The sequence below is a fragment of the Miniopterus schreibersii genome (assembly GCF_964146895.1).
Source record: "Miniopterus schreibersii genome assembly, chromosome: 3".
Taxonomy (NCBI): Eukaryota; Metazoa; Chordata; class Mammalia; order Chiroptera; family Miniopteridae; genus Miniopterus; species Miniopterus schreibersii.
The window spans coordinates 53,891,106-53,918,884 of NC_138103.1; the positions used below are offsets into that span (position 1 = coordinate 53,891,106).

A 27,779-nucleotide genomic window follows, 5' to 3' on the forward strand; every position below is an offset into this window, starting at 1 on the left:
TATCCTCTCTGTTGGTGTTATTGAAGCTGATGAGTCTTATCTCATGATACCATTGTTGGGAAACTGCCTAGCTGCTCGAGAAGTCATTTAATACAAACTTTTTGCTCCACCATAATTTCTTTCCAGTATTTCTAGTTTGGCTGTATCTTTCTTAATCCATCTCTTGCTGCTCTTGATTATAGCAGTAAAGGGACCTTTGGGTTGCTTTTTTAGCAGCAAAGTCAGCAAAGACAAGTGTTATGTGGAACAAAATTTCTGTTATTTTAGAGATATCTCTTTAATCATTATAAAACATTAACATGTGGAATGCAATTAATATGGGCACAGTTTTTTTCTGTTCATGTAACATTTATTTTTATGGAGCCTTACACATATATAAATGTATATATATATATAAAACATATATTATGTTCATTCTTTTTTTCTCACTACCATTAATCCCCGTATACCCCCTCTCCACCTCCACCCACCCCCTTATCGCTTTTTTTGACATTGGAAACAAAAATTATTATTAGAAACAGTCTCCAAAAATTTTTGAAGCAACAAACTTGAGAAAATGATTATCTCCATGATTTCTTTTGCTGTTTCCTTTTCTGCTATGCCTATTAACGAAAACCAGAAAACACTCAAGCGGGTTGCATCACCATGTAATCTCTGTCCTTTGTTTTCTTGACCACTGCAGCATTTTGCTCCTAAAGAAAATAGTGGCTGGAAACTATATCATTGCATTGGCATTTATCTTCATTTTGTTGGAAGACATTTTCTGACAGTGATTTAAGAAGCAAATACATATTTTTTCAAACAATGTTTTTTAAAGAGTAATGCTAAGCTCCGATTGAAACGAGGTGTTGATAGTGGCACAAAGCTTCCCCATACATACAGCTCTGATCGTTCATTTCCATCCAGACGTGCGGCAGGCCTGCTTTCCCTGTCCTGGGCTTCTGCAGAGCAGAGCTGCAGAGTGCTTATTACCAAAACGCACAAGTAAGTTCAACCACTCAGTTTATTTATTTTCTGACCTTGCATGAGCTGTGAATTCTTATGGCTGACTCACTGTTCTAAAAACCCATTCTTTAACCTTACCTCTTTTATACACATAATAAGGAACTGAAATCTCATATTTCTTCAAGGAATAATATAGATAAACTAATATTTCTTTTAAGCGCCGGCTCACTAATTTTAACATCTTACTAAAGATAAATATCATTGACTCATTGCCTCAGACTTTGAAATGTATATTGTTACCTGGTATCTTGATATTCTTTATTAAATCTGAACTTGGATGCATATTCTTTTTGAGAGAGAATGTCACACTGCTGTACGTGAGAATCATATGGGTCACATGTTGGAAATATACATGTGGCTCTCCTCCACAGAAACTGATTCTTGTCCTGGAGGGTCAAGGCCAGTGATTTCAATAAATTGCCCACTAAAACTTGGGAACTATTGCCTTAAAAGTTTTAAGATTATTTCTTCCTTTTGCAAAGCTGGTTCTTTGCTTTGAAGCTGGGTAGTTTTCCATTTTATTCTTTTCTGATTTTTCTTTCCCTCCTCAAATAGAATTCTATTTCCACAAGGACATAGTTGAAAACATTACCTTAGGTAACTAAGTACCAGCTCTGATATTTTCATTTTATTGAGGGGTATAGTATCTTATATTTGTTTAACACTCTTTGCCCTTTAGTCGCTCAATAAGTAATTTTTGGTTGACTGATCAATATTTCAATTAATATGTATTATTTAGATATATTTTATAAGAATAAAAACATTAACAAAGGAAGGAAATAATAAACAAAATTCACCCAATTTTTCAGTAGGCCACTACTTCTCTCTTTAACTACGCCACATATCCAGACTAATATGCTTTCCTAACCAGTACATTTAGAAGCATTTTGTAACAACTAATGATAGTAGGTAAAACCTTCATTAAGTGCCTCCCTTTTCTGTGAAAGCATGAAGGATCCCATGGAAATCATTCTTTGTCCTTCCCACCCCATAAGTCAAGTTCTTTTTCGCATGTGAAAAATGGGAGGAGGAGGCAGGTAAGGATTTCCGACACGATACCGTCAAGATCCTAGCCTAGCCTTGCCGATTGGAGGTGCTGTGCAACCTAGATGGTACTCACTGTTACGTTACTGAGTGCTCTGTGTGACTTCTGCTTCTAGCGTGCATAGAAAATGCCATTAAACATACCCACCAGCAATCTGGAGTATTGTAAGTATGAATACATGTGCTCATATAATAATAAAGTAGAAGGTGATTTCATGTATTAGCCATGTAGGAAAATCTAGCCTGGAATTTCAAATATATTCAACTCATTTTACAGGAGAGTGGAGTTTTAGCAACATTATACTTAAATGATTACATTTAAACCTAGGAGAGAATCTCTGACCTAAAGACCAATAAGCTCAGGAATAAAGGCCAGAAATAAATCCTGGGTTCTAGTCACATCCACTAGTTACTAGCCAAAGCATTTATTTCTAGGAAAGCATGAAGGATCCCATGGAAAGTATTCTTTGTCCTTCCCGCCCCATAAGTCAACTTCTCCTACATCAAATTCCTCATCAGGGAAATGGGAATAGCAGCCCCTGCCTTCCTGCCTCACAGGGTTATAGTGGAAACCACATGAAACAATGCGCACGTACGCACTTTTACATTCTAGAGCTCTACATAGACGGGTAGTTATGAATTCCTTGGTCTTCACTAAGATAACTATTTATTCTTACTTGCCAAAAGGCTGTTTTCCTTCTTTCTGTCTTTGCCATTCATACTCCTTAACAAAAGTTTCAGACCCAAAGGTTAGAACCTGATATCTAAAGTCTACAGTTAGAGGCAGCCTCAATCGCAGAAGTGGATTGGTGGATAGACAGATGCTGAAATCTATTGCTGCATTATATAATAATAAGTAGTATGAAATATTAGAACTAAAAAAAACCCTTGAAGATCACTTGGTGCAATAAAGTCTAAATAATTATTTTAATCTGAGAAATCCTTGGTTCGAAGAAAATCCAATGTGGAAATCCAATGTGTAAAATAGATGGGAGCAGAGGGGCTCTAGCTGAAGTGGGGTTTGGAGTCCTGTGGAAATTACAGGTGCCCCATGAAAGCTCCGTTGCACTTAAGGATGCAGTTGAACACTGCTCTTGGAGCTCACAGAGGTGAGGACTGTGGAGGCCAAGTCCCACCTTGCTATTAATAAGGCAGAACCTTCAGGCAATGTTGTTCAAAATTTGCTGATCACCAAGGTAGGGAAATATGTAATACGATTTAGAAAGAGTTCCATTGAAATGCTCAAATATTAAAAGTGTTGCTTTTGAAAAATGCAGGTTTCATTTTCCCAGTGACAGCACCCTGAAATGCTTGACACATGATGATGACAGATAAAAATGTCTGGCTTTACTATGGTGAATAAAAGTAGGAATTCAAAGTAGGAGGGGGAATTATACAAAATAGGCTATAACGTTATAATATTAACATAGAAGAAATTAGGCCAAAAGTGGAGCAACTTCATAATTTAGAAGTGGAATAATTTGAAGTTGAGAGAAATGTTGAAATTTTTCATGAAATGACTGTAAGTGAAGAAAACATACCTGATAATATGAAAGAAACAACAGTTTCTCTGTTACTGAATCCAGATAGTAAATATTTTCACATATTAACCACTTTCTCTGGCTTGTTTTATGTGCTATTTAGTTCAAAGAGATTATGTGGACATTTTTAGTAGACTTGTTAATTTTCAGAAATTCAGATTGGGTTCACTGACTTGAATATTGTGACTTAAAACTGAGCATAATAAAAATCATTAAAAAAATGTTTAAATACTAGAATGAAAAATAAATCCAGAAACATACTGTACCTGCCAAAATAAGTCACCCATGTAATTTTTAAAATTTGTAATTCAAGTTTCAATCATAAGCAAGACATTTTGGGTGGACAGATTGATTTTATTTTCCTTTCTATGGTACCTCAAATACTTCATTAGTGAGCTGAAACTCTTTTAATATGGCAATAAAGACTTTTAAAAAGTGAATAAAACTTACAGCTAACCTTAGAAATAAAAACCACCTGTAAAGTCCATTTGTACCATGAAAAAAATATTTTCAAAAATCCATAAGTAATTAAAAATTTAAAATCATAGTATGGATGAGGACTTTCATGTTTATATTTATTTTTTGCTAATTTTGACACAGGCATATTTGATACATGCAAATGTTTTCTGGTATTCTTGAGGTATCTACAGCTTTGTAATTTTAAGTGTTGAAAAATTAGACTTTATTTTGAACACTCACCTTTTTTAAGCAACCTTAAATTTATCGTGAGATGATAATTTCATATTTATTAATAATTATATAATTAATAAATAATACATAAATTGTTTTTATTTTTAAAAACTATAACTGCCTAATTTTTATTTTTTTTAAGTAACAACATCGGAAAAGGTAACGCCAAATGAGGTATTTTGGTTTAAAACACAATCAGCTAACTCTGTTTTCTTTTGCCAAAAGTTTCAGACCCAAAGTTTACGTCTGTCCGATGTACACAGAAAATCACATCTTTGGCGAGGAATAGTCAGTATCACGTTGATTGAGGGGCGAGACCTCAAGGCGATGGATTCAAACGGGTTGAGTGACCCCTACGTGAAGTTCCGGCTTGGGCATCAGAAGTACAAGAGCAAGGTGACCATACATATCTCTTCTGTGTTCCTGTCACTATTTGGAAGGTGGTGGTTAGTTAATAGCCATGCTTTGAAAGAAAAAAACACTACTTTTTGAAAATGCTTAACAGAACTTGTTTTGAATATCATGTCAGCAAACAAGGCCAACAATTGTATTGCATCTCTTACTTTATGTGCTCTGTAACCTTGGGTAAACTACTTAAATTCTCGACATCTCAATTTCTTCATAACATAGGAATAAAAGTAGGAATTACCTTTTTTTATTAGTTTCTGGATATGAAAAACTTTGTTTTTGTGTTTAAGCATCATTCTCTCACTCTTGAACTTCTCTATGTCTCAATTTCTTTATTCATAACAGAAATAAAAGGAGGAGCTAACTTTTAAAAAACAAAAACTGCAACAAACCTAAGTCAACACCTGGCACATAAAGTGCTCAAAGAGTGTCAGTTGCTCTTAAAACTAGCGCTAGTACCCTACCACAAGTGCATGATTTTACATGCGGTAAAAACCTGTGTAAATTACTCTGAGCCATTTTACTCAAGCTGATTTTCACCAGTGTAGATCGAAAGTTGTTTTAAAATTTATTTAGAAAACAAAGAGTCAAATTCCCGCTGCCAACCTAAGAGTGAGACACGAGGCAAGTCCCTTTGCCTCTTCAGGCCCCAATTTCCCCATCTGTAAAAATGAGCATTAAAATAATGCCTACCTGACAAAGTTATTGAGCAGACTGAATGAATATGCTCAACATGTACAGGGTTTGGAATACTGCCTTGCCCGCAATGAACGCCCGGTGAACGGTAGTAGCAGTAGTAATAATGATACTGTGTAATAACAATGATATTAGCAGTGATAATATATTAAATAATCATTGTTATTGTACTATTAAAAGGACTAATAATAATTAGCAAAGGTCCTAGTTATATGCGGGGCACATGTCTTATGTGTCTTGTATTCAAATTCAACCTCTTGAATGGTCAGCTGCATCGACATCAGCTTCATAGACAGCTTGGGACAACTGATCACGTCCATCTCATATTAAAAATCGCATTCTACCTTGATGGGAATATCTTGGCCTTGACATCACTCTTTTCAGGAAGTTTTGATCAACCGCCTGTGTGGGTTCCTTCTGGCCCAGGAAGTTTCCATCGTTGCCTGAGGTGGTTGTTAGAGGTATCACCCAGCTGACTTGTTAGTAGGCAGTGAGAACTGATAGTGGACTGATCAGTTGCCGTACTGAGTGCCCACATGGAAGAGGAGGGCATCATTTCTGACCTGAAGGTCAATCCTAAAAAAGAAAACTGAAAGGTTAGGCATTTTGTGGCCAAATAAGTAAGACAGACCATTCCCCCAAATATCGTAGGAGTTCCAAGCCCCGTTATGAGACATTTGAATTATCATAGCATCCACCCAGTGCCATCTTTTTTCTGCCATGGGCTTAATAACATATTTTAAAGAAACTACTGATTCCAAAAATAGGTACCTATAACCACTTCTGTCTTGTCCTTTACCAATTAACATTATTTCCATGTTCTGGTTGGCTTAAAACATTACTTATTTTTATAGTTCTGCTCTTTAGGCATGAAATATGAAACCCAGCTATGGACACGTGTCTCTCTTTGCTCTTTCTTTCCTTGATCTATTGCTGGTTAATTTCAGATTATGAACTTTAAAAATTGTGATTCATTTGCATTACCTTTTGCACATAACATACATCAGTGCTTTCAAAGTCTTTACATCTGAAGATCTGTCTCCCACACAGAAAAAAGAAAAAAAAAAAAAAAGGCCACTACATGCCCTCCTGCTAAAAAGAATATAGAAACAAATACGACTGGTGTTGAGCTCAACAGGGAATGGAATTTCAAGCAAATCAGTATGGGTCACTTTATCCATTGATTCTATCGGGTGTCTTATCTGAATACTTGAATTACAAAACTGCGCTTCAGATAAGGTGTCTCAAAGGATGGGTCACTAAAACTCCAGGTCTCAGTTTTTCTATATATAAAATGGAGATGACACATCAATGCTATAATTCTAAGATATAAGTTTACCTGACCACCCCAAAGTTACTAGCTTTTTCCTCTTGCTCCCACAGAACTTTATTTCTTTAATGTACTCAGGAATTCCCATGTGTGAGGGAGTAAGAAAAAAAAGAAACCCTGGGAATCCTCATCTTCTTTTGTTATGAGATAACAGACTATCAGTTGTGTCTGTGCATTAGCTGGTTATGTAAAATAAATGCTAGTGTCTGAGCTATTTCACTTATAGCCTGTTTTTGCCTTTTCTATGTAATACACATCTCTCGTCTGTTATTCAAGATGATGAGAGGGTGATTTTGGTTTTCAGGACATATCCTGTAGGGTTCTTTCAGGCAGTATGCAGTAAAGATGCTAGAGATTGAATGAGTCATTTTCATTATTTCTGGAAGTTTTTGTTCAAATCTCACACTTACATGCTTTTATAGATAGTACCTAAGTTTTTATTTAATGTCTCAAGTTAAATTTTTTTAAAGACAATAATAACTTTTTTGGTTTTGCAGATTATGCCCAAAACTTTGAATCCTCAGTGGAGAGAGCAATTTGATTTTCATCTCTATGAAGAAAGAGGTGGAATTATTGATATCACTGCATGGGACAAAGATGCTGGGAAAAGAGATGATTTTATTGGCAGGTTGGTGCAATTTGATATTTTCAGTTCACCCTAGAGAGGGGGAATTTTGTTAAAAGAATATTTGCTTTAAGTCTGGTTACTGTAAATGATCTTGACTGTTTTGAAAGAAGGGATCTTACCATGGTAAGGCAGTGCTTGGGTGAACTGAAAACTAGGTTTGAAGACTGACCAGTAGGTGGCAGTTTTGACCAGTTGATGGACAAGGTATCCAAATTTGATATCCAAAAATATTCCCCAGATGTCAGAAACATTGTGCATAAAAGTTATGGGAGTTGAGAAAGAGGAATCTCACTTGATATAAGATACTTGAAGGAAGAACATATTCATAGTCTGTAAAGTGACCTGAGATTATATTACTTTTCCCAAAGCATTTTGTGACCATAAAACGCATTGTTTCCTAAAATTTCCTACAAGGCAAAGAGTCTTCATAATCTCCTAGGAGTTCATAAATTTGTAGAGTTCCCAGGTTTTAGGGAAGGAAGCCTTAAGTGGGGCAGATCCATGTTGATCTGATAATGCAGTGAAGAAAGGATTGCTCAGTCGTACATGACATCTCGGCACAAAGACAATTATTTTGAAAGCCTGCTTGATTTCATGAATTGTTTTCTTACCTTAAAGCCTATTTTTATATTTCTTGATAGTTTTATATGTGTCTTTGTAGCAAAACATATTGAAACCTGCCAATACTGAAATAAAGCATGCTGTACAGAAGAATTGGTTAATTCAGAGAATTCTTTCTTCATTGTAGTTCACATGATTCCAAGTCTAAACATATAGCCTGAAGATCTGCATACAAACTAATAAATGAAATTTTATTCTAGAAAAATAAGCACAGGCTCCAACCCAACATATTTATCTCTATTTTTTTGTTATTCTGATACATATGTTTTAAACAATGGTTTTCTTTGTAGGATTATAAAGTGAGAGGTCAAAGGTTAGCTTTCATTAACCTTTAATATTTTACTTATAAAGTGAAATGAGAAAAACATCACTGTAACCTAATGGTATGTTACATTTCAGTCTTTAAAAAGGTCAGGCCTTTGTTGCATATTTTTTGCCTCGAGTAAAACACTATTTTCAGATTTTTCTTAAAGCTTATCTTGTTCTCTGGATAACCACCAGTTTAAGTAGCAGTGTACATCTGTTAATAGTAAATACATTGCATTATAACTGTATGTCTATGTTTCTGTCTCCCTCAATGTTCTGTGAGCTCTTTTAAGCAGATACTAACTAGCTTTTCCTTGAATAATTAATTCATTTTCATAATTTATAGCAGCATTAGCTATATTTCGTGACCAAAAGATAATTAGAATGACTGTCATGTGTAACTTGCTACATCAATCTTATCACTTTTATTTAAACTTTCTTATACTGGTAAAACAATGAAGCAATGAGTAAAGTTTACTGGCTTTCTGTATTTCTGAGTCCGTATTACATGAAGTCCTTCTTAACCCTTTTTCTATTTTTTCCCTGTTATGACAGATATTTTTTTACATATTCTTTCTTTGAAAATAATTTCCAAATTTGGAAATTATAAAAACTTCTCAGCCCATTTAGTACTGATCTTTCCCTCCCTTTATAATACAAATTCCTCAAGGACATGCCTAATTATATTACTTAAGTGGTTGGCAGGAAGGTGGACCTGTTTATCTCACTGCACCTTATTTCTACAGCTTTATCCATATTTTGGCAAATTTAAAGAGAACAGGGACAGATGGCTCATCTGAAGATCAGATATATTTCTCTAGATAACTGGGGGAGCTAAGTTATAACTCCATAACCCTTCTGAACTTCAGAGTCCCACATTCAGCTGACTACTTGTTATCTCCTCTTCAGTGTCTAATAGGCTTCTCCAATATAGCATGTTTGAAGCCAAACTTCTCACCCCCATCCTCACCCCCAAATCTGTTCTTCCTTCAAGACCCTCCCTAGTTTGGTGCTAATACCAAAAATCTTGAAGTCATTTTTATTTTGTCTTTCTCTCACTCTCATTAAATGCATCAGCAACCTAACTTTTCCTTCAAAATATAATCAGAATTCACTCCTCTCACCATCTCGATCATTATGATCCTGGTGGAAGCCACCACTAGCTTTCATGTGGACAACAGCAATAGCTCCCTGTCCTTCATTCTGTATAACATTAATAAAATAATTTATCTCCCCTTCCCATGATAATCTGAATAAAACCAAAGTCCTTACGGTAGTTTATAATGCTCTGCATGGTCTGGCCCTGTGACCCCTCTGCCCTGAACTTCCGCTATTCTGTCCCTTCCCCTCGTCTAGCTATTCTTGTCTCTTTACTTCACTGTCCCTCAAGTGCGCTGGACACTCTCTCACCTCAGGACCCTTCCCTCAGCCTGTAAGATTCCTTCTTCAAGTGTTCACTTGCCTTCTTTACCTTCTTGAAGTCTGTGCACGAACATCATGTCAGGGAGGCATTCATATTAACCCTACTTAAAATGGAAACCACTAGACATACTGTGCATTCTATATACTATGTTATCATTTATTCCACATCACTAGAATGTATGCTCCACGTGGCTTATGTTCCATGAGGGTTTTGGTCACTGTGGCATCCTTGATGCCTAGGAAAGTACCCAGCACATAATAGGTACTCAATAAATATTTGAAGGACTTTACTTTAAATATCTGAAACTTGGTTTAATACTTGAAATTATGGTTTTTTCTTTTCTAAATAAATACATAATTTGAAACCACGTGTTAATGAAAAGGCAGTTAGAACAACATGTCTTAGTGGAAGGTACAAAATTTCAGTGTAATTGAGAAAATATATTTGTATATAATTCAAAAGAGGAGAATTAATGAGTTAAAGTGTGAAAGTATCCTAGTAATCTATATATTTAAAAAATACTGAATTGTTGTTTGGAAAAAAAAGCAACCTATACATTTATCAAGGTACATATATCATAATTTTTTCATCATTATGGTATCTTGGGAGTTAATGCCATCTGGTTGTTAAATTTTACACAAAATTAAATTCACCATTTCAATCATAATAATGTTTTGCAATGTAAAGGGCACTATTACATCCATTAGCTCAACATAGGGGATAATCAGGGTGAATCATACAACAATTTTTCAGATTCAAAAAGTGAGGCAGATGAAGTTTTAGAGGTGCCTAGCTATTTTGAAACTGGTTGATCTGAGACTCAGAACCAGGACTCCTGACTTTAAAGTCCATGCTCCTTTCACCTTGGTCTTATATTTAGTAAGTTCTAAAGAGATTAAGTGTTCAATAAAATGCCGAGTAGTCAGTAAATCAACTTGGGTTGTGTACACTACACTGCAAGTTTAAACAACAAATTCTACCTGTCACTGAACTACAAATTTCAAGTGAAGGTGAAATAATGTTAATCTGCATGTAATTATTTAACTTTCTGATCACCTGCATTTTGGCAGGCAAGATGGACTGCCACCTTTACGATAATCAGCTAATAAATCCTCATGATTGTTGTGCTTTTATGCAGAGCAGTAATCTGAACAAATTGGCTGCTGACAGCTGTGGTAAATTGCCAAGAATGAGTGCTGTCAGAAACAAGTTGTTTTTATGAACGTGCAGAATAAGGAAACCCTGTGTCAAGCAATTTTATCCAGTGGGAGTTATTTGCAATCCAATATAGCAAGATTTATAGCATTATTTATTAGTGTGCAAAATGCTTGTTTATCTGTGAAGTGGCATTGATTTGGGGTGCATATATTTTAGGCTGGTAAATTGCTACTGACTTTTTTTGTTGTATTGTTATCAGGGCCGAGGCTGCCCATTACAACAAGGAGTTACAGATGTAAGCTTAGGTAGGGAGCTCTACTTCAGCAAAATTTTTATTAATGATATAGGATAAGAAAAACTTCTTCCAAATGGGCAACCTGTGGGTGAAAAACAAATGCTTTCAAATTCTATAATCATAAAAATAAATCTATACCTCTGTACTTAATGCTGAAAGAGAGAAAATGTGGGATGTATAGGTGCACACATAAGTGTATTCCAGTGTAGTGTGGCAAATGAGGAAACAGCCTTTGACGCTGGATATTAACCACATTAATGTTTTCTGAAAGTTGAAGGCCAATGCACTTCAGCATTAAACATTCCATAGATTCTTATTTGCAATTTTTTTTATTTGTGTGTGATACCAGTACTGCTACAATGACTTTTTTATGTCCTAGATAAATAAGGGCAGGAGCAGTCCTGATGCATTATTAACTTGAAAGCACATAGATAGATCATCAGAAAATTCTACACTGAAGAGAGTTCTTTTATAAAATCATTATATTTCACCATCTTTCTTACTAAGGATTGAGTGAAATAGTTCATTAGGAAGATAGACAATATTTAAGTAAAGAATGGAGTGTGTCATTGATCTTGGTGTTTCAAAAACCCAGTTTATTAAGATTTTAATCTATTTGCTTTTATAGGTTACTATTTTTTCTTCTGAAGATTTTCTACTGAAATATTTCTTATACAATGGGCAGAGTTTCCAAAGTATATGTTAAATAGTTTATCTTTGAGTCAATGAATAGGAAATTTCATAATTTCACAGAAGTATGCACTAATAAAGCAATGGCCCTAAAGACGATAGAACAGTGACAACCTCTGATGGGAGAAAGCATCATTAGCATTTTGTAATGTTGGAGATGGCATAAGAACTTATGCATAATCATGAAACTTGAAAACACTTTACCAGTTCCATATTGAATTCTTTACAATGCAAAATTCCAAGGAATTAGGTACTGTATTGATTTATCATATAAGATTTAATATATATATGTCTTTATTGATTTCAGAGAGAGGAAGGAAGAGGGAGAGAGAGAGAACCATCTATGACGGGAGAGTAATTGTGATCAGTTGCCTCCTTCATGTCCCATACTGGGGACTGAGCCCGCAATCCAGGCATGTGCCCTGAGCAGGAATTGAACCTCGCTCTCCTAGATCCTAGGTCAATACTCAACCACTGAGCCATGCTGACTGGGCTATAATATAAGATTTTATAATATACTATGTATTATTAGTTTTACTCATGTAAAATAGTTCCCATATATTAAGAAATTTCAAAAAAACAGCTTCATAGTTATATTGTTAGATTTGGTCAAAATTATATAAAATATATTTTTAAAAATTACCCCCTCCGAAGAAATTCTATAAAGGTGTGTGTTTTTATTCTGAAGGCTTTGTTGTTAAAACTCTTGCTAATCATATGGCTTCATAATATCATTAACTAATACTTCAAGGCACAACACATATATTGTTAAAGAGGGTAGATGTCAATTTCTGTTACACATTTTCTTCTTGGTAAATCTGACTGTTGTGGCTGAACTCCCGCTAGCTCTGGTTGTAGCACCTTTTCTGTACAGTGGGAATGCAGCTCAGCTGGAAGCATCAGCTCTGTGGATTCTCGTTCATCATTCTGTTCACTTTTGCTTATTCAATTAGCATTATCTTCGATCCGCAGTTTCTTTACTGGGATCTGTTCAAGCCAGTTGTCCATTTTGTGAGGATTAGTTCAGTTAAATTTAGATTATATAACCCGTAAGTCCACTTAACGGGGCTTATATGAACTGCGATTCAGTGAAAGCAAGCCAGCAGGTGAGGGGCCACTGTCAGCCCTTCCATATTATGCAGCCCCTACTTTCCCCTTGGGATACTTGCAGGCCATCCATGACATATGTGATGTATGGGCCACCTGTGTTAACGCGTATATAAAATATTTATATTGATTCCTGTCCTATTTTAAATTATGTAAAAATCCAAATAGTCCTAACATTTACTTCCTGTGTTAACAGAGGGGAGAGGTCCCCGACTCCCCCGGTTGCTAGTGGGGGTGGATTTCTTGTGATATCCTGAGAAAAAGAATTTTCTGAGACTTGCACAGGAGGATGCAATATTGTAGAAAGCTTTGTTTCTGTGGAATCAAACCCCTGAGATTCCAAGGTTTCATTTCCCTCAGTTTTGCCAAGGATGAAGTCCCATGTTGCCTTTAGCAGGGTTAAAATCAGAGTCAGTGTCCAGAATCTCCTTTCCATATCTGCACAATCCAGTACAGCATCAGGCTAGCTTAGCTTGTGTTTCCAGCTGCAGTCCATCAGTCCGTTGCTTGTGGGGTCTGCAATGTCCACATGGCTATGGAAGAAACATGGGGGAATGCAAGGAAGCCAAGAGTCAGCCAGGCGCACAGGAATCACGAACTACAAGAACAACAACAGAGCAACAAGAGAGAGACTCCCGTGGTTTAAGAGATTTGTAAAATTCCCAAATTTTCACATGCTTTCAGTGCCACACCCATTCTGACCAATGACCTTTGTTCTCAGGTGTGATTGACAGGCAAGTACCTTCCCTATGTCACCCTAGCTTTACTGGGCATGCATCTACCTTCCCCTTGTTGGATTCCTTCCCCCAATGTTTTGCAGAGGATAGGTTGGTGGTTCCCTGGGAAATGCAGAGTTGCAGCTTCCTGGGGAAGCTGCCCAAACTACATGCCTATAATGTCTGCCTTTCCCCTTCGATCCTTTCCTTTTATTAATAACTAGCTAGTTACAGTGCTATCACCTGCACCCCAGTGGACTCACATGTAATTAGCATCTAGGGTGCTAAGCACCAGACCCTTTCATCTGATAGGAATATCATTGGTCACTGGTTCAGGCATGGCAGATAAAAAGGCAGGGAAGGGAAAAGGTGATAGAAACACTGAAATTTCTCTCCTTGAACTCTTAGGGGAAAATGTTTCCAAATAACGTGACATATTCCTTTCATGTGGCTAAATAAATGCATATAGTTTTTTAAAAGTACAAAGACCTTTAAGCTTTGATATGGCAGTCAGGAAACATAGTTTGAGTTCTTGCCATCACTTAATCTTTCTGAGTCTCAATTTCCCCATTTATGATTACAGATTATAGTATATCTGGAATCTTCAGTTTTGAGTTTGTTTCAATTATGATATTGATCAATTAATTGATAATTTGGGTTTAGTACAGATAATAAGTTTTGTAATTTTCCACTATCAAACTAATAAGGCATATGTGATTATAAAACTACAACATACTGAGTCTGTGCTGGTTCTGAAAATAAGGATGTGAGAAACTAGAAGGCTTACAAAGAACTGAATCCCCAAATCTAACAGAGATCTGACACTTAAGGTACTTAATAAATGGTGAATGAATGAATGAAGTGAAATGAGTGTTGGAAATAAATCAAATTGCTTTCTAGGAAGACAATATAAGAATGGTAGAGTGAGCACATTAAATGCTAGTTGTGCTCTGCAACTGTCACCATGGGTAAATTTGCCCTCTAAAATTTCACCTCCTTGTCTATAAGTACTTTAATACTTACAGAGCACCAACTATGTTCCAGGTGCTGTACTAGATGCCTACTCTCAAGGTGTCTCAGGATATTGACAGAGAAAGACAACTGCAAGTTATTTCAATGAGAATTGGTAAAAAATAGTGAAGCAAAGATAGGCAGAGCAGTTGCCTTGTCCAAACACACACACACACACACACACACACGCACACACACACACACACACACACACTAAACAGTTGAGTCCTAGCATGGATGGTGAAAGAATGACAAGCTGTCTGGAATGGTTTAAGCAGTGAGTCAGCAAGTGGCACACAAGCTGATGGTAGGGTGTGGAGGGCACTGTTACCTTGCTAAAGATTTTTCATAGGTGGTGGGAAGCCTGGGCAGGTACATGGTCAGGATTTTGGTTTCACATCTGTAACTAAGGGGATTGTATCAATGGCTTTTGCCTTAGCCCATTTTTCCTAGGAAACAGAGCTTGAAGCAATGATTAAGTGCTGATACTTTATTGGGAGGTACAATCCTAGGCACTAGGAGTGAGAGAGAAAGAACGTGAGGCAGGGAAGGCTAGGAAGCAATGCAAGGTGATACGTTACTGGGCTGGCCACTGTTTCCTGTGTTTCAGATACACAACCGGTTGCTCAGCAGGTGCACCTACTTGGCCACAAGTGGACAGACAGTATGGAGAATTTCATTTAAGATGGCATCTGAGGATTACTTCTGAGCAGAGGTTTTAGATGACTAGGAGATATGCATAACCTCAACTAGCCAAAAGAACCTTGAAGTCATTAAAACTCTCAAATCCTTATGCCTATTGGAACCAGGTACAGAATTAAAAGTGAAGTGGGCCAGCTATAAATAATAGACAGTATTGGGGACAGTAACTAAGTCAGAGGACTTTTGCCCTGTCTTTAAAATTATTTAACTTCAAAACTTTAACACTACAAGAAAAATCAACAAATCTGTGGACCAGATTTGATCTGAAAGTTGCCAGTTGGCATGCCTGGACCAGATTATCTTTAGAACATCTTCCCCATCTCTAAAGCATTAAATGCAAAAACTAATATAAATGAGGAGTAGCCCAGCATCTCTATGACCAGTGAGGCATGGTAATAGGCATAGAAGGAAATCCTCCTGAAAGCTTCAATGTGTTTTGTGTTTTAAGAGTGATGCGGTGGCACCCAAAGAATAAGGCAAGGACTGGACTGGGAAATACATGATCGAAGTGAGGGCGAGACCCTTCTTGGTCCCAACTTTATCCAACCAAAAGTACGATCTGAATTGTAATCTCTGTTCAATTCTCTAGTATCATACTCCTAATCTAGCCCAGAGATTCATTCACATTTAACAAACTACAGGCTAGGCACTGGGCCAGATGCTGGAAAGATCCGTAGAAAATGATATTGATGTTTTTCTTTTTATTAAAAAATACATGTGATTGGTTGTTTTTCATCATTGCATTTACTTTACTCAATTTGTTCCAGATGCTATTGACCAGAACTTAATTTCAATTAAAATAAGAATATTAGAGCCCTGGCCAGGCAGCTCACTTGATTAAAGCATTGTTCTGATACACCATGGTTCAGGGTTCTATCCTGGACCAGAGCACATATAGGAAGCAGCCAATGAGTGCATGGACAAGTGAAACAACGGAATCTCTCTCCCTCGCTCTCTTACTTTTGCTCTCTCTCTTCTCTCTCTCCCTCTTCCTTTCTCTCTCTCAAATCAATAATGAAAAATTTTAAAAATCAGAATATCAGATAAGGCATTTGATATGTCCTCTCATCCTTTAGCATTTAAGGAGACAGCATGAGAGTATGTTGAAATGGATGTTGCGTTCATAGAAACAAGGTTATTTGATATACATTCTAGTTTTAAGAAGATATTTTTCAGACTTGCCATAGACTCTAATTTCCTTCTTTCTCAATAGTTAGTATTTAGTGCACACATATTTTTCTGTCACTGACCAGAACGTTTCTTTTTTCTTTTTTTCATGTCTTGCATCTATATTCCTCTTCCTCCCAATTGTTTCTAGTCCCGACCACCTCTGCTGTCATTTTTGATAGGCAACAATAAAAAGTAAATGTCAAACTTGGTTCAATTCCTAAAATCACTCATGCTTAAAGAGATGAGTATGACTGTTAGCTTTGAGGCCCTCTTCATGGGAGTTTAATTTAAAAGCAAAACAATAAACAATAAATAGGGTGAAGAGTAAGGAGGAGCCAAAGGTTACTTTGTCCCTGATAGATGACCACCCTGTTTGTATGTTACCACATTTATTCCTGTAATCGACTCTTTCCTGTTTTAAACGCCTGTTATTCATAGCTGCCTTCTTTCTCCAGGTTTATTGGCTTATAGTCACCACAGTATCTTTCTCTTCCAAATCAATTGATATTTTTATAAAAAAAGCTTGCAAGATGTTCAGCCCTGAGAGAGTGGCTTGTCGTCTAGGGGCTGTCACATTACAAAACCTCCCAGGACACTTGATGAGTCTGCAGAGGATTTGTTTGTTCTTTATTTAGATTTATGAATGTTCTATGAAACAATTGGCATGGTTTTAAAAATATAAAACTTGTGGCATCATTAAAGTGCATATTTTAATCACTGCTTTATATATTATTTTTATGAATGAGGGGGGAAATCACTCCTTGGTTGAAAGGTGACACAAAAATTCAGACTCACGGTAGTCTTTTTGTAAGCAAGGCCCTACTGACCTAGGCCATCCAGGGACTGGAAGTCCCTGCCAATTTATGAATTTGGTGACAGTGGGCAGTCATTGAATTAGATAAGCATGGTTTTTTGTATCTTACAGGAAATTAACAATTAGACACATAATTAGGGGCTGAATTTTGTGAAGACAGTCAGCTGACTTGAAAGACGAATCTTCCAGTGGTCCAAATAGTATTTCTATTGATTTACTTTTCACATCGCTCTGAACAGCCTGCACTTCCAGTGTTTGATGTGGGGGGAAAAAGCCACTTGCTAATTCAAAACATTTGTTTCTAGGTGCCAGGTTGACCTGTCCGTCCTCAGTAGGGAACAGACGCACAAGTTGGAATTGCAGCTGGAAGAGGGTGAGGGACACCTGGTGCTGCTGGTCACCCTGACAGCTTCGGCCACCGTCAGTATCTCTGACCTCTCCGTCAACTCCCTGGAGGACCAGAAAGAACGGGAAGAAATATTAAAGAGATATGTACGTATGTAAACCATCCCCCCTTGGGGTCATGTGTGACTAGATGAGGTTGTAAATAATTTACCTGGAGTGACAGAACTACATCTGAAAAGCTGTCTGACAGGTCAGTCAGCAGAAGCAGAAAACTGGGCAAATGCTAATGCCACATGTATCTTTGCAGACGCACTTGCATTCCCCACCGGTGTCTAGACACCAGCTCTTTTCTAGAGCCTCTTCGAGAGCAAATTCTAGATTCTGAGATTCTCCTCAGTGTTTTATCAGGCAGCACAGTTATCACACATGGAAATTTCCCATAAAAGAAAATCAAGTTTACACAATATTACTTTAAATTTAATTCATTGACTCATTGTAATTGCAACTCATATTTCTTTTTCTTTCCAAGTTTGAAATGGAGTCGATGGCACTTACGTTAATTAGTAGCTTGGTAACTAGAGGGTATTCACAGAAATCATTTTTATTTTCAACTGTTTAGAAAAGCCTCACTTTATTCCTTTAATTTTTTTCATTGAATATGAAATACAATCAGACGGAAATCTCCTTAACCTTTTGACCAAATGTAGAGAGAGAGGGTGAAATAGTGAGTCACTAGGAAAGTACCCTTCTCTCTTTTTACCAGATCAAAACATTCACTAACAAATCTACCTGTTTCCCAGCATCCTCACTCTATACATTTCCCACCATGTAGTTTTCTTGAATCAACAGAGAGGGGAGCTCTTACTCCACCATTCTCTCTCAGTGGAGGCTAGAAAAAGTTAATACTTCAGTACCCATGAAACTGGGAAAAAAGCTTTTCCACCTAAAATGACAAAGCTTGTATTGTACGATGCTGCCAGGTGTTTAGAAGGCTCCTCTAGACACTCGGCTATGAAACCAAGCTCCGACTAACAAAGGACCACTTAATTTTTTTTTTTAAAGATTTTAAAATATGCCTATTTGCTGACTGACATCCTTTCAATAACTGAATTTAATAAAGATGTACCTTATCAGGCCGTGCAGATAACATGAAGTGCTGGTACTAATGCTCTACAATATTCTTCAAACAGATTAGCAGGATGTGCGCCTCAGCAAATTTATTCTGGCTATCTCCACTGAATCAGCTGTCTGCTAATGCTTGTACAACTCCTCCACCAATGGTCTTATCATAAACAGTTTAATGGAGGTGACTTAACCAGGCTAAATAGTATATATTTTTAAACTACCTAAGAGCCTAAGGTATTGTGTGGCACCTTCTAATACATAATTGCAATTATGAAAATTATTTCACATTTTGGTACCTACCAAAACATAGTCTCCTGTTATCAGAAGTGATCCTCATGAATTAAAACAATTTAAAGGAATTAATGAGTATATGTATTAATATAAAAATTATTCTAGGTACTATAATACTGTATTTCATGGATTAATATATGATACTATCTTATATATTAGAATGATACTGCAGGCTAGGTAATTAGAAATAATCCAACTATTATTGATTCTTTTTTTTTTTGTTCTTTTTGCTGGAATGGGCTTCCTTATATCAGCCATTTCCAAACAAAATTTGAATATTTGTTCACACCTTCTTTCAAATATTAGTTATTATTTCAGTAAAATGTAAAATATGTGGATGTTCCAGCTAATTCTCAGATTATATTCTGCTCATTATATTAAAAAGTGAACCACATTTAAATATGCTTTTTTTTTTAGCCCTGAATTTCAAGCATAGGCCTGTATCTCCCTTTACAGACATACTTGCCAAAAAGCCACTGTATGCCATAGCACATGTTATAATTAGTCATAGCAATACAAGGACCATGAGGTATATTTTAGGGCTTCAGTGTTTCCTTTTCATTATATAGATTGCACAATGAATGAATGCTGTATCATGTCTGAAGTATCACCTGTTTAGAGAAAATATAAAGGAGGTTATTTAGAAAATTATTTATATGTTTTCCTGTGAGAACAAGTCTATTTTTTAAAGTTTAGATTAGACTTCAGAATTTGGTTGTGGTGAGGAAAGTAAATGAATTGCCCACTGTCTCGTATGAAAGAGCCTGCAGAGGCTTCCCATTGCTGCCATTCAGTGGCTCATTGCGGAGCATTGAAGCCCCACAAATTAAACAGACATTACTGTGTGAGCCATTATTTGATCACCACATTCTGAAAAGATGGCTAATTCCATTTTTCTTTTTTTCTTCTTTTTCTTTTGGGGGGGAGGAAAGCAGGGAAGGTCAATAGGGGGCGGGTAGTAATGGGTAGTAGACCAAGAGCGATTGTATGACCTTTTCAGAACGGGTATGCTGAACCCTTGCTCCCCCTTGTCACAGTTTAAAAACCAGAGGAGCTAGTTTAGAGAAGAAGTTGTTAGCATTCCATTTTTATTATGACATTTCACAGTCATCTGATTTAATGTCCCTTGACCGGATTGTCCACCGTGAGACGATGGGCTTGAAATGTTATTTAGAGCATTGATAAAAGGTGAGCGGTTCTAAGATGACAGCGAGTCATAAGGCTGGTGGTGTGACATTAATTTTCTCCATAACAGAGATGGAATAAGACGTCACGGTGACAAGCTGTCAATCAGCCCTGGCCCCTCAGAGCATCTCGATGCCATAGGATGGGGTATTGCCTCTCCCGTAATAGAGCTGAACTGAGATGCTCTCCCTGACAGCTGCTGCAGCCATAGAGAAAATATATTATACAGCCTTTCATTAAAAAAATAAAGAGGACTCCTCTCCAGAGCATTTCAATCTTTTCCCATCTATTGAGGGCTGAAAGGATTCACAGCAAATCATACATTCCTCTGCTATGGAAATTTCTGGCTTCAGAAGCCATCCAGGTTTTGAAGCCTTCTAAAATAACCATAAATAACAAGGCAGGAATACCTCTTGATGAAGCATTACTTAAAGTTTTATTTTTTAACTGATCTATTTCAGTCTTTTGCTTTTTTGGAATTCTTATCATAAGCGATATGTCACTAGTCTAAACAATTGAAGTCCACAATAAATTACTGAGCGTCAGCTGATTCAAGGGAATGAAACCTTCAAACAATAATTCCCCCTCCAAATGGGAAGCGGAGCTCGGAGCGGAAGCACCGGCAGCCGCGTGTCTGTGCGGTGAGGTTAGCGGGATGGAGCGATAAGAAGCCTCCCGAACCCGGTCATTACTGCGTTAGGAAGACAGCGAGCCTACGGACCTCTGAATTCTAATGCCGCTGCCTGAAGTTCCCACTGTTAAACCCTTAGTTTATAGGAGTCTAAATGGAGAGAGAAGTACCTTCTTATTGAACCCTGTCATCTGCCTAGCTTAAACAGTTTGGGGAGATAAACAACTGTTTAAAAACAATAAAAGATTAAGAGCTAATCCTTGGGCTAAACACTTTTTTTTAAAGTTAGGTTAAGAGATTACACGTATATCTGCATTTCCTAGCCTCAGTGTACCAAGGTCATAGCTTCATTGTAAACAATGACTAGTCATTCGGGACTGATAAAGTTAATATCGCAGTAAGATTTGCTCTCCAGTATTCTCACAGCTTAATAAGGGATGCAAATGTTCTTCAGAAGCATTTGAATAGCCAACTTTATTATGCAAAAGTATGCTATGTTCTGTGGTCATAAAGCATTTTAAAGATTATGATAAAGAAATACCTTTGATTTACTGAGTAAAAATGCTGATCTTGGCATAAGAAAAATGCTGTGATTTGTAAATGAACAAATGCATATAAAGTTCTATAGGTTTATTTTACTCTCTAAGTATTTATGTCCAGTAATTAGTGTTTTGAATTGGTATTGGTATCCCTCTTTTAATTCCTTCCAGTACTACACTACCATTATTAATTTATGAAATAATTGGTTTTATATTTTGGGTCTGATTCTTCCATCACAATTTCTTTACTACTTCTATACTTGCTACAATGGTAAATAAAATTACAAATTTAAGAAAAATTACTCATCACTTTTGAGTTAGTTTTAGTGAATTTTATTTATTTTTATAAATATATTTTTCTAATTGATTTTAGAAAGAGAGGAAGAGAGAAAGAGAGAGGGGGAGGGAAAGAGGAACATTAATTGGTTGCCTGTGACCCTTCCGTGCATAGGATGATGCTCCAACTGAGCCACACTAGCCAGGGCCAATTTTATTTATTTATTTATTTATTTATTTATTTATTTATTTATTTATTTATTTATTTATCTTTATTGTTCAAATTGATTTATATTTGAAGTTTATATGTCTTCTACCTAAAACGTTTATAGAATACCTGTCTTTTAAAATAAATATAGAAAATAATCTTTCAGTAATTTAACCTGCATCTAGCACATACAATTTCCAATGCTCATTAAGAAGAAAATAGTAGAAAAAATAATTAATTTAATGTTGACTTTCGTACTCCCAAAGTCTGAAGTATTATATTACCAACAACTTAAGATTCAGTATTAAAAAGCATGAGTCTCCAAACCATCACACCCCATAGAAGAAAGCTTTCTTGGAGTGCTTTGGTAAAGGACATTGAAGGGGAAAAAACAGATAAATCCTATTTTATAATTTATTGCTTACCATCTACTGATAATTGTTTATGGGGGGGAAATGTCCTGGGTTTTCTTATTCTTTCATAAAGATCTACTTAGCAAAAAGGTGTGTGTGTGTGTGTGTGTGTGTGTGTGTGTGTGTGTGTGTACACGTTCATGATGGTAGAGGGTAATCTGTATAGAAGAAACACAAATATCCTTTGAATCACTTAGGCAGCATCCTGAAATTAACCATAAAACTTAGTGTTTTCTCAGAACACTCTTTGAGACCCTTTAGGAACTTTCTTTTCTAATACTGATGTTGGGTCTTTCAGAGCCCATTGCGGATATTCCACAACCTGAAAGATGTAGGATTTCTCCAGGTGAAAGTAATCAGAGCAGAAGGATTAATGGCTGCCGACGTGACAGGTAAGAATTAAAAAAGAAAGAAACAGAGAAAGAAAGAAAGGATGCAATTATCCTATTGTGTGTGTGTGTATGATATAGATTTAGATAGATATCAACCAGCATGCAAGTGCAAGGTTTTTACCATTTAATGATTGAACTCTTCATTATTTTCAAAACTTAATGAATATGCAAACTATGTTAACCCAATTGGCCTATATGCCACAATGGAAGTTAAAGTACATGTTCTTTCAAAGCTGAGAAAAACAGATATATTTCTTTCCAATGGTTGTAATTTCCAAATATGTAAATTAATGTGAATAACAATAGCCTTCTTCCAAGGGATTCAATGAGACATAATTTTGATCTGATAAAATAAACATTAATTTGGGGAATACTAAACAGATTCTTCATTTTTTCCCTCCAGTTTTAGGAATATAAATCTAATGATTCCTCATTCTACACCGACCTTATAATCTAATGTGCTCTGAATTGAACAAGAAAGATGTTGAACTATTCAGGGGCAAGAGGATAATTCAGTCTTTGACCTTGCTCACTCTTGGACCTTTTGTGGTCTTTGTGACATTTGTGATGGTGGCAGAAACCAAGGAGCATGTATTTAAGTCAGAAACATCTGAATACACTACCAATTTTTAAAATAATCCTTACTTCTAGAAAGGATACGCACACACACAAACACACACACACACACACACACACTGATTCTTCCTGGTCTTTATCATTAAATTTGGGGCACAAATCAGCTTTTCGTATGCTTCGTTTCTTACTTGTTCAAAGAAATACTTAAAAAATGTGTTGTATATCTCAGTGGATAATCATAGTCAGGCTCTAAGAGATATTCAGCAAAGTTTTAAAAAAAGAGAATTGAGTCAATGGTGCTGTCTTCAAATCCTCAAATTAGCATCCATTTAGGAGCATTTCGGATGGAGATGGGAGATTTTAAATCACTGATAACTCTCTGTACTAAGTGAAGAGTATTTTCTGACCTGACATAAATGAAGGTATTTCTATAGGATGCTCAGTTGGCCTTGGAACATTTGTTTGTAGACAAGTCCAACAAGACACACTTATATTTGACCAACTTTGCTCTATTTAAAAAATATTTTTAATGGTCTGAACATAAAGTTAAACTTCCATAATTTAAGCAAATAATTTTAAATTATAGTATTTCATCATTTAACATGAGCACAGGGAAAAGAGATTCTATAATCTTTTAAGTAGCCATCAATCTTACTGCACTTACAAAGAATTTTTTCCTTTCAAAATGTAAAATTTTTCTTTTGTTACAACACATTCATTGAGAAACATTGTGATACTGTATTAACTCTGTGTGAATAAAGAGCAATTGAGACTCTTTGAATGAGTGAGTATAAAGCACAAATTACTTTTTAATGAAACCCTCAATTCTTCCCTTTTCCACAAAAAGCCTATAGCCTTGTTCAGCTGAACGCTACTACAGTAGATCACTTCAGTTAAGCCCCTAATAAACTGTTGATAGTTGAGGGTAGTTTTCTCTTCAGTCTCAATAGCCCAGTGTTGGACAGTGCACTTCAAATCATTAAGGTTAATACAGATTTTAAAAAGAGATTAACTCTGGTGGTTAAGGCCTCAATTTACAACTCCCACACATACACATGCATTGAGAAGGCACAAGAGTGGATTGAAATTTCAGTCAAATTGTGGGCCGCCTTTCACAGCCTGAGAAAGTGGCACTCTGGTTTTCAAAGTTGGTCAGCTAAATTCTTCGGGAGGGAAAAAGTTTGATTAACTGAAAAATACTGTGCAGTACAACTTACTTACCTTTCAGCTAACCAGTGAAAAGGTCAATGTCTCTCTATGCCATCAAAGCAAAACCTAGGGACTGTCTGGCCCTGTGTTCACCGGGGAAGATTCTCTCTACCGCTAAATCAAGTGCTCCTTGAAAGTAGATTGTGAGAAGAGAAAGGCCCATGGGGTGCGGGGGTTGGGAGGGTTTGTTCATTCATTCATTCATTCATTCATTCATTCATTCATTCATTCATTCATTCATTCATTTGTTCATTGGTGGTGGGAAACAGTTCATGTTGGAATTTGCCTTTTCTAGATTCTTATTCTTTTTCTTGGACGGGTCCTAATTTCTGCCTTCAATAGAACATTTGAAGTCTTCTATATTGAGGGAGGCTTTCTTTGCAGAGTATTTAGACCTGGCTTATGGGTTCTTTCAAGTTCTAAGAGCAGTAAGAGAAAATAATTCTTTTCCTCAGCCCCTCCCCTTCACTTTCCCCTGGATTGTTTTTTTGAGCTCCCGAGGAAGAGGTCACCGCTTCCCCAGGGATACCAGCCACTCAGTTTCAGAAACTGTGATATGGGAGCACTGTGAAACCCTTTCAAAAGATGCCCTACCTTTTCACTGTGCTAAAAGGTACACTAATATAAAGCTTCTGCACTCCAGGTGAATTGATATCTTGAATTAATGCTCCATTTCCTTCAGAAAACAATAGAGGGGGAGGGAGAGAAAAAGGAAGAGAGAGAACTTTACAATTAACATAATCTGTCACTGAAATGGTCCTGTTTAAATGAGCATATCTTTTTATAAAGCAAGTCTCCGAATATAGACTTGTATTGGACTTACCAGCCCATAGTTTGGAAACCTACTAGTTATTAAGAGAGATGTTTACTACCCCTTTATTTGCATAGACTTCTCTCATGTTTTTTTCTTTAAGAAAACCGTCTTCATTGTTGGAAAATATTTAAGTAGCAAAACAGCAGAAAAAGACATGCTACAGTTTTTTGTTTTTTTTCAGCTTCGGTGAGAGTCTTATTATCTTAAGAAATAACAGTTAGCAGCTCAGATTCATTAGCAGAGCTAAATTTAAGCCCCATTTGACAGGCTGCCTGGAAAACATTTTGTTTTGCTGTCTGTGGGCTTTAATTAAGATGTGTTCAATTTCAGTCCTCTCAGTCTAGCCCTCCCCCCTCCCCAACTTGCTGTGTCACAGACGGGCGATCAGACACTTTTAGATGGTCCGGCCCATGACTTTGACCTTCTGCGCAGTCCAGCGTTCCCTGGGGAACCGTTCAACTCATGAGGTCTGATTTCACACTTCCAGGATGCCTCAGCTCTCTTAACAATGACAGGGAGACAAAGCCCTTTAGAGCAGGCCGCATGGGGACTTGTTTAAATTGGAAACCAGAGAGGAGTCAAGGAACAAGGTTATGGGCTACAGAATAGTGCTTTTAATAAAGAGCTCACAGCTCTGGCTCAGCTCAAAGAGGTCTACCTCTGTACAATTAATTGAGCCATTTATCTGGAGCATCTTAGGCCTCTACTTTCTCACAGAATTGCGTGGTAAATATCAGCTAAGAAGCAAATGAGATATGCATGAAATGAATTTTAACACTTTGATTACTGTGCCTCCAGTCTTCATTAAAAGTAAATTTATTTGTATTTCTGACCTCATTATCAGTAGGCTGCCTGCATTTTTATTGGTTCCTGTGATTTCCAGCTTGAGTATGTCATGAAGGTGTATTTTATACAGAGATTTGGATTTATTGTTCTTGGTATTTTCCCTGAATATTATGGGTGTATTCAGAGAAAGAAAGTGAAAAGGTAGCTGCACAGAAAAAGGCAAGCCTGTTCTTTGAAAGTTTTATATACAGTTGGAGAAATGCCAAGCACATGTACATAACATATACATAATATTGTCCTTTAAAAAATTAATTTTTTGTGGGTTGCTCAAGCAAATTGCGTAAGACATATGCAATTGTTGCTTGAGTGGCCCTCAGAATACAGTAGGTCTGGAAGAAGTCGTAATGTTGCTTCTTTTATAGAATTGTAGCAGTGGGAATTTTTAAATTAAGAATTGCCACTTACTTAAATTGCCATTATCACATTCAATAACATTGATTATATCTGGTAAGTGCAGCCTTAGATTTTATAATATTATTAAAAATATGTTTTGGAAAAAGAGAAAATATATATCCTTTAAACTCTACATAGTTCCATTAAAAGTATTGTAATATATAAAATATAGTGGAAGTCCTTCATATTTGTAAATTATCAAGGGTAAAATTATTTATCAAATAAAAGGGGTTATGTGTGGATGTCATTCTTAATTTTTGAACTTTTACTATCTTAAAATTATATTGCTTGAAACAAAATCCTACATCTTACACGAAACGTATTGAAAATTGCCCCAGCAAAGTAAGCTTTATTTCCATTATATAATTTAATGTTCTCCCTGTTTGCTTTCTAATAATTAAGCTTGTAGAGAAGACTTTTAAGTAGGTAGTATTCTTTGAGAAGAAATTTCATCCAATTTATAGTGCATCAAAAATATCCAATAGTTGCCCGGCTGGATGTGGCTCAGTGGTTGAGCGTTGGCCTAGGATCCAGAAGATCGTGGTTCAATTCTCGGTCAGGGCACATGCCTGGGTTGAGGGCTTGATCCCCAGTTGGGGGTGTGCAGGAGGCAGCTGATCAATGATGGCTCTCTTATCATTGATGTTTCTCTCTCTCTCTCTCTTTCTCTCTCTCTCCCTCTCCCTTCTTCTCTCTGAAATCAATAAAGATATATATATCCAACACCTGACATTCTTAAATATACCTAATTTAGAAGACAACATCACACACATACATGTTAAATATCTAAATACTACATAGATCTCTTTCCTAAGAACAAGACTAACCAAAGAAGCAAATCATTGATTTTCATTCTTTTATGTCACCACATAGATATAAAAGTTGCTTTAACTTTGTAATTGCATTTTTGAAAATCATAATCTAATTCTAGAAATGCAGAAGTGTCCTAAAACCAAATATTTGATATCAAATATTTGTGAAAAGAGGAATTAGAATGATAATTTAACACAAAGACTGGTGAGGCCTGAGTATGTACTAGTGTTTTACAGGGAATTGCAGAAATCATGTGTGATTCATATGCAGGTCACATGGTTGGAAGATACTGCTCTGGAAGAATAGGTAGGATGACAAAAGAGATTGATAATTGGGTTTGATATGCTCTAGAGGTGAAGGACTATGGG

The 27,779-nt window shown here is 36.4% G+C and overlaps 1 protein-coding gene across 9 annotated transcripts in view; it reads left to right on the forward strand.

Annotated features, from left to right (window-relative positions):
* Positions 1–27,779, forward strand: part of MCTP1 (multiple C2 and transmembrane domain containing 1) — a gene marked incomplete at both ends in the record, with an annotated part of 426,668 nt that overhangs the window by 236,548 nt on the left and 162,341 nt on the right. For 7 of the 9 annotated variants that reach the window (XM_081131856.1, XM_081131857.1, XM_081131858.1 and 4 more), the window contains 4 exons: positions 4,506–4,676; positions 7,212–7,342; positions 17,661–17,847; positions 22,667–22,760. In XM_081131856.1, coding sequence (XP_080987982.1) covers positions 4,506–4,676; positions 7,212–7,342; positions 17,661–17,847; positions 22,667–22,760 — 583 coding nt within the window. Of the gene's footprint in view, positions 1–906; positions 985–4,505; positions 4,677–7,211; positions 7,343–17,660; positions 17,848–22,666; positions 22,761–27,779 lie in introns of all 9 variants that reach the window. The other 2 variants (XM_081131855.1, XM_081131859.1) reach the window with 1 other exon arrangement.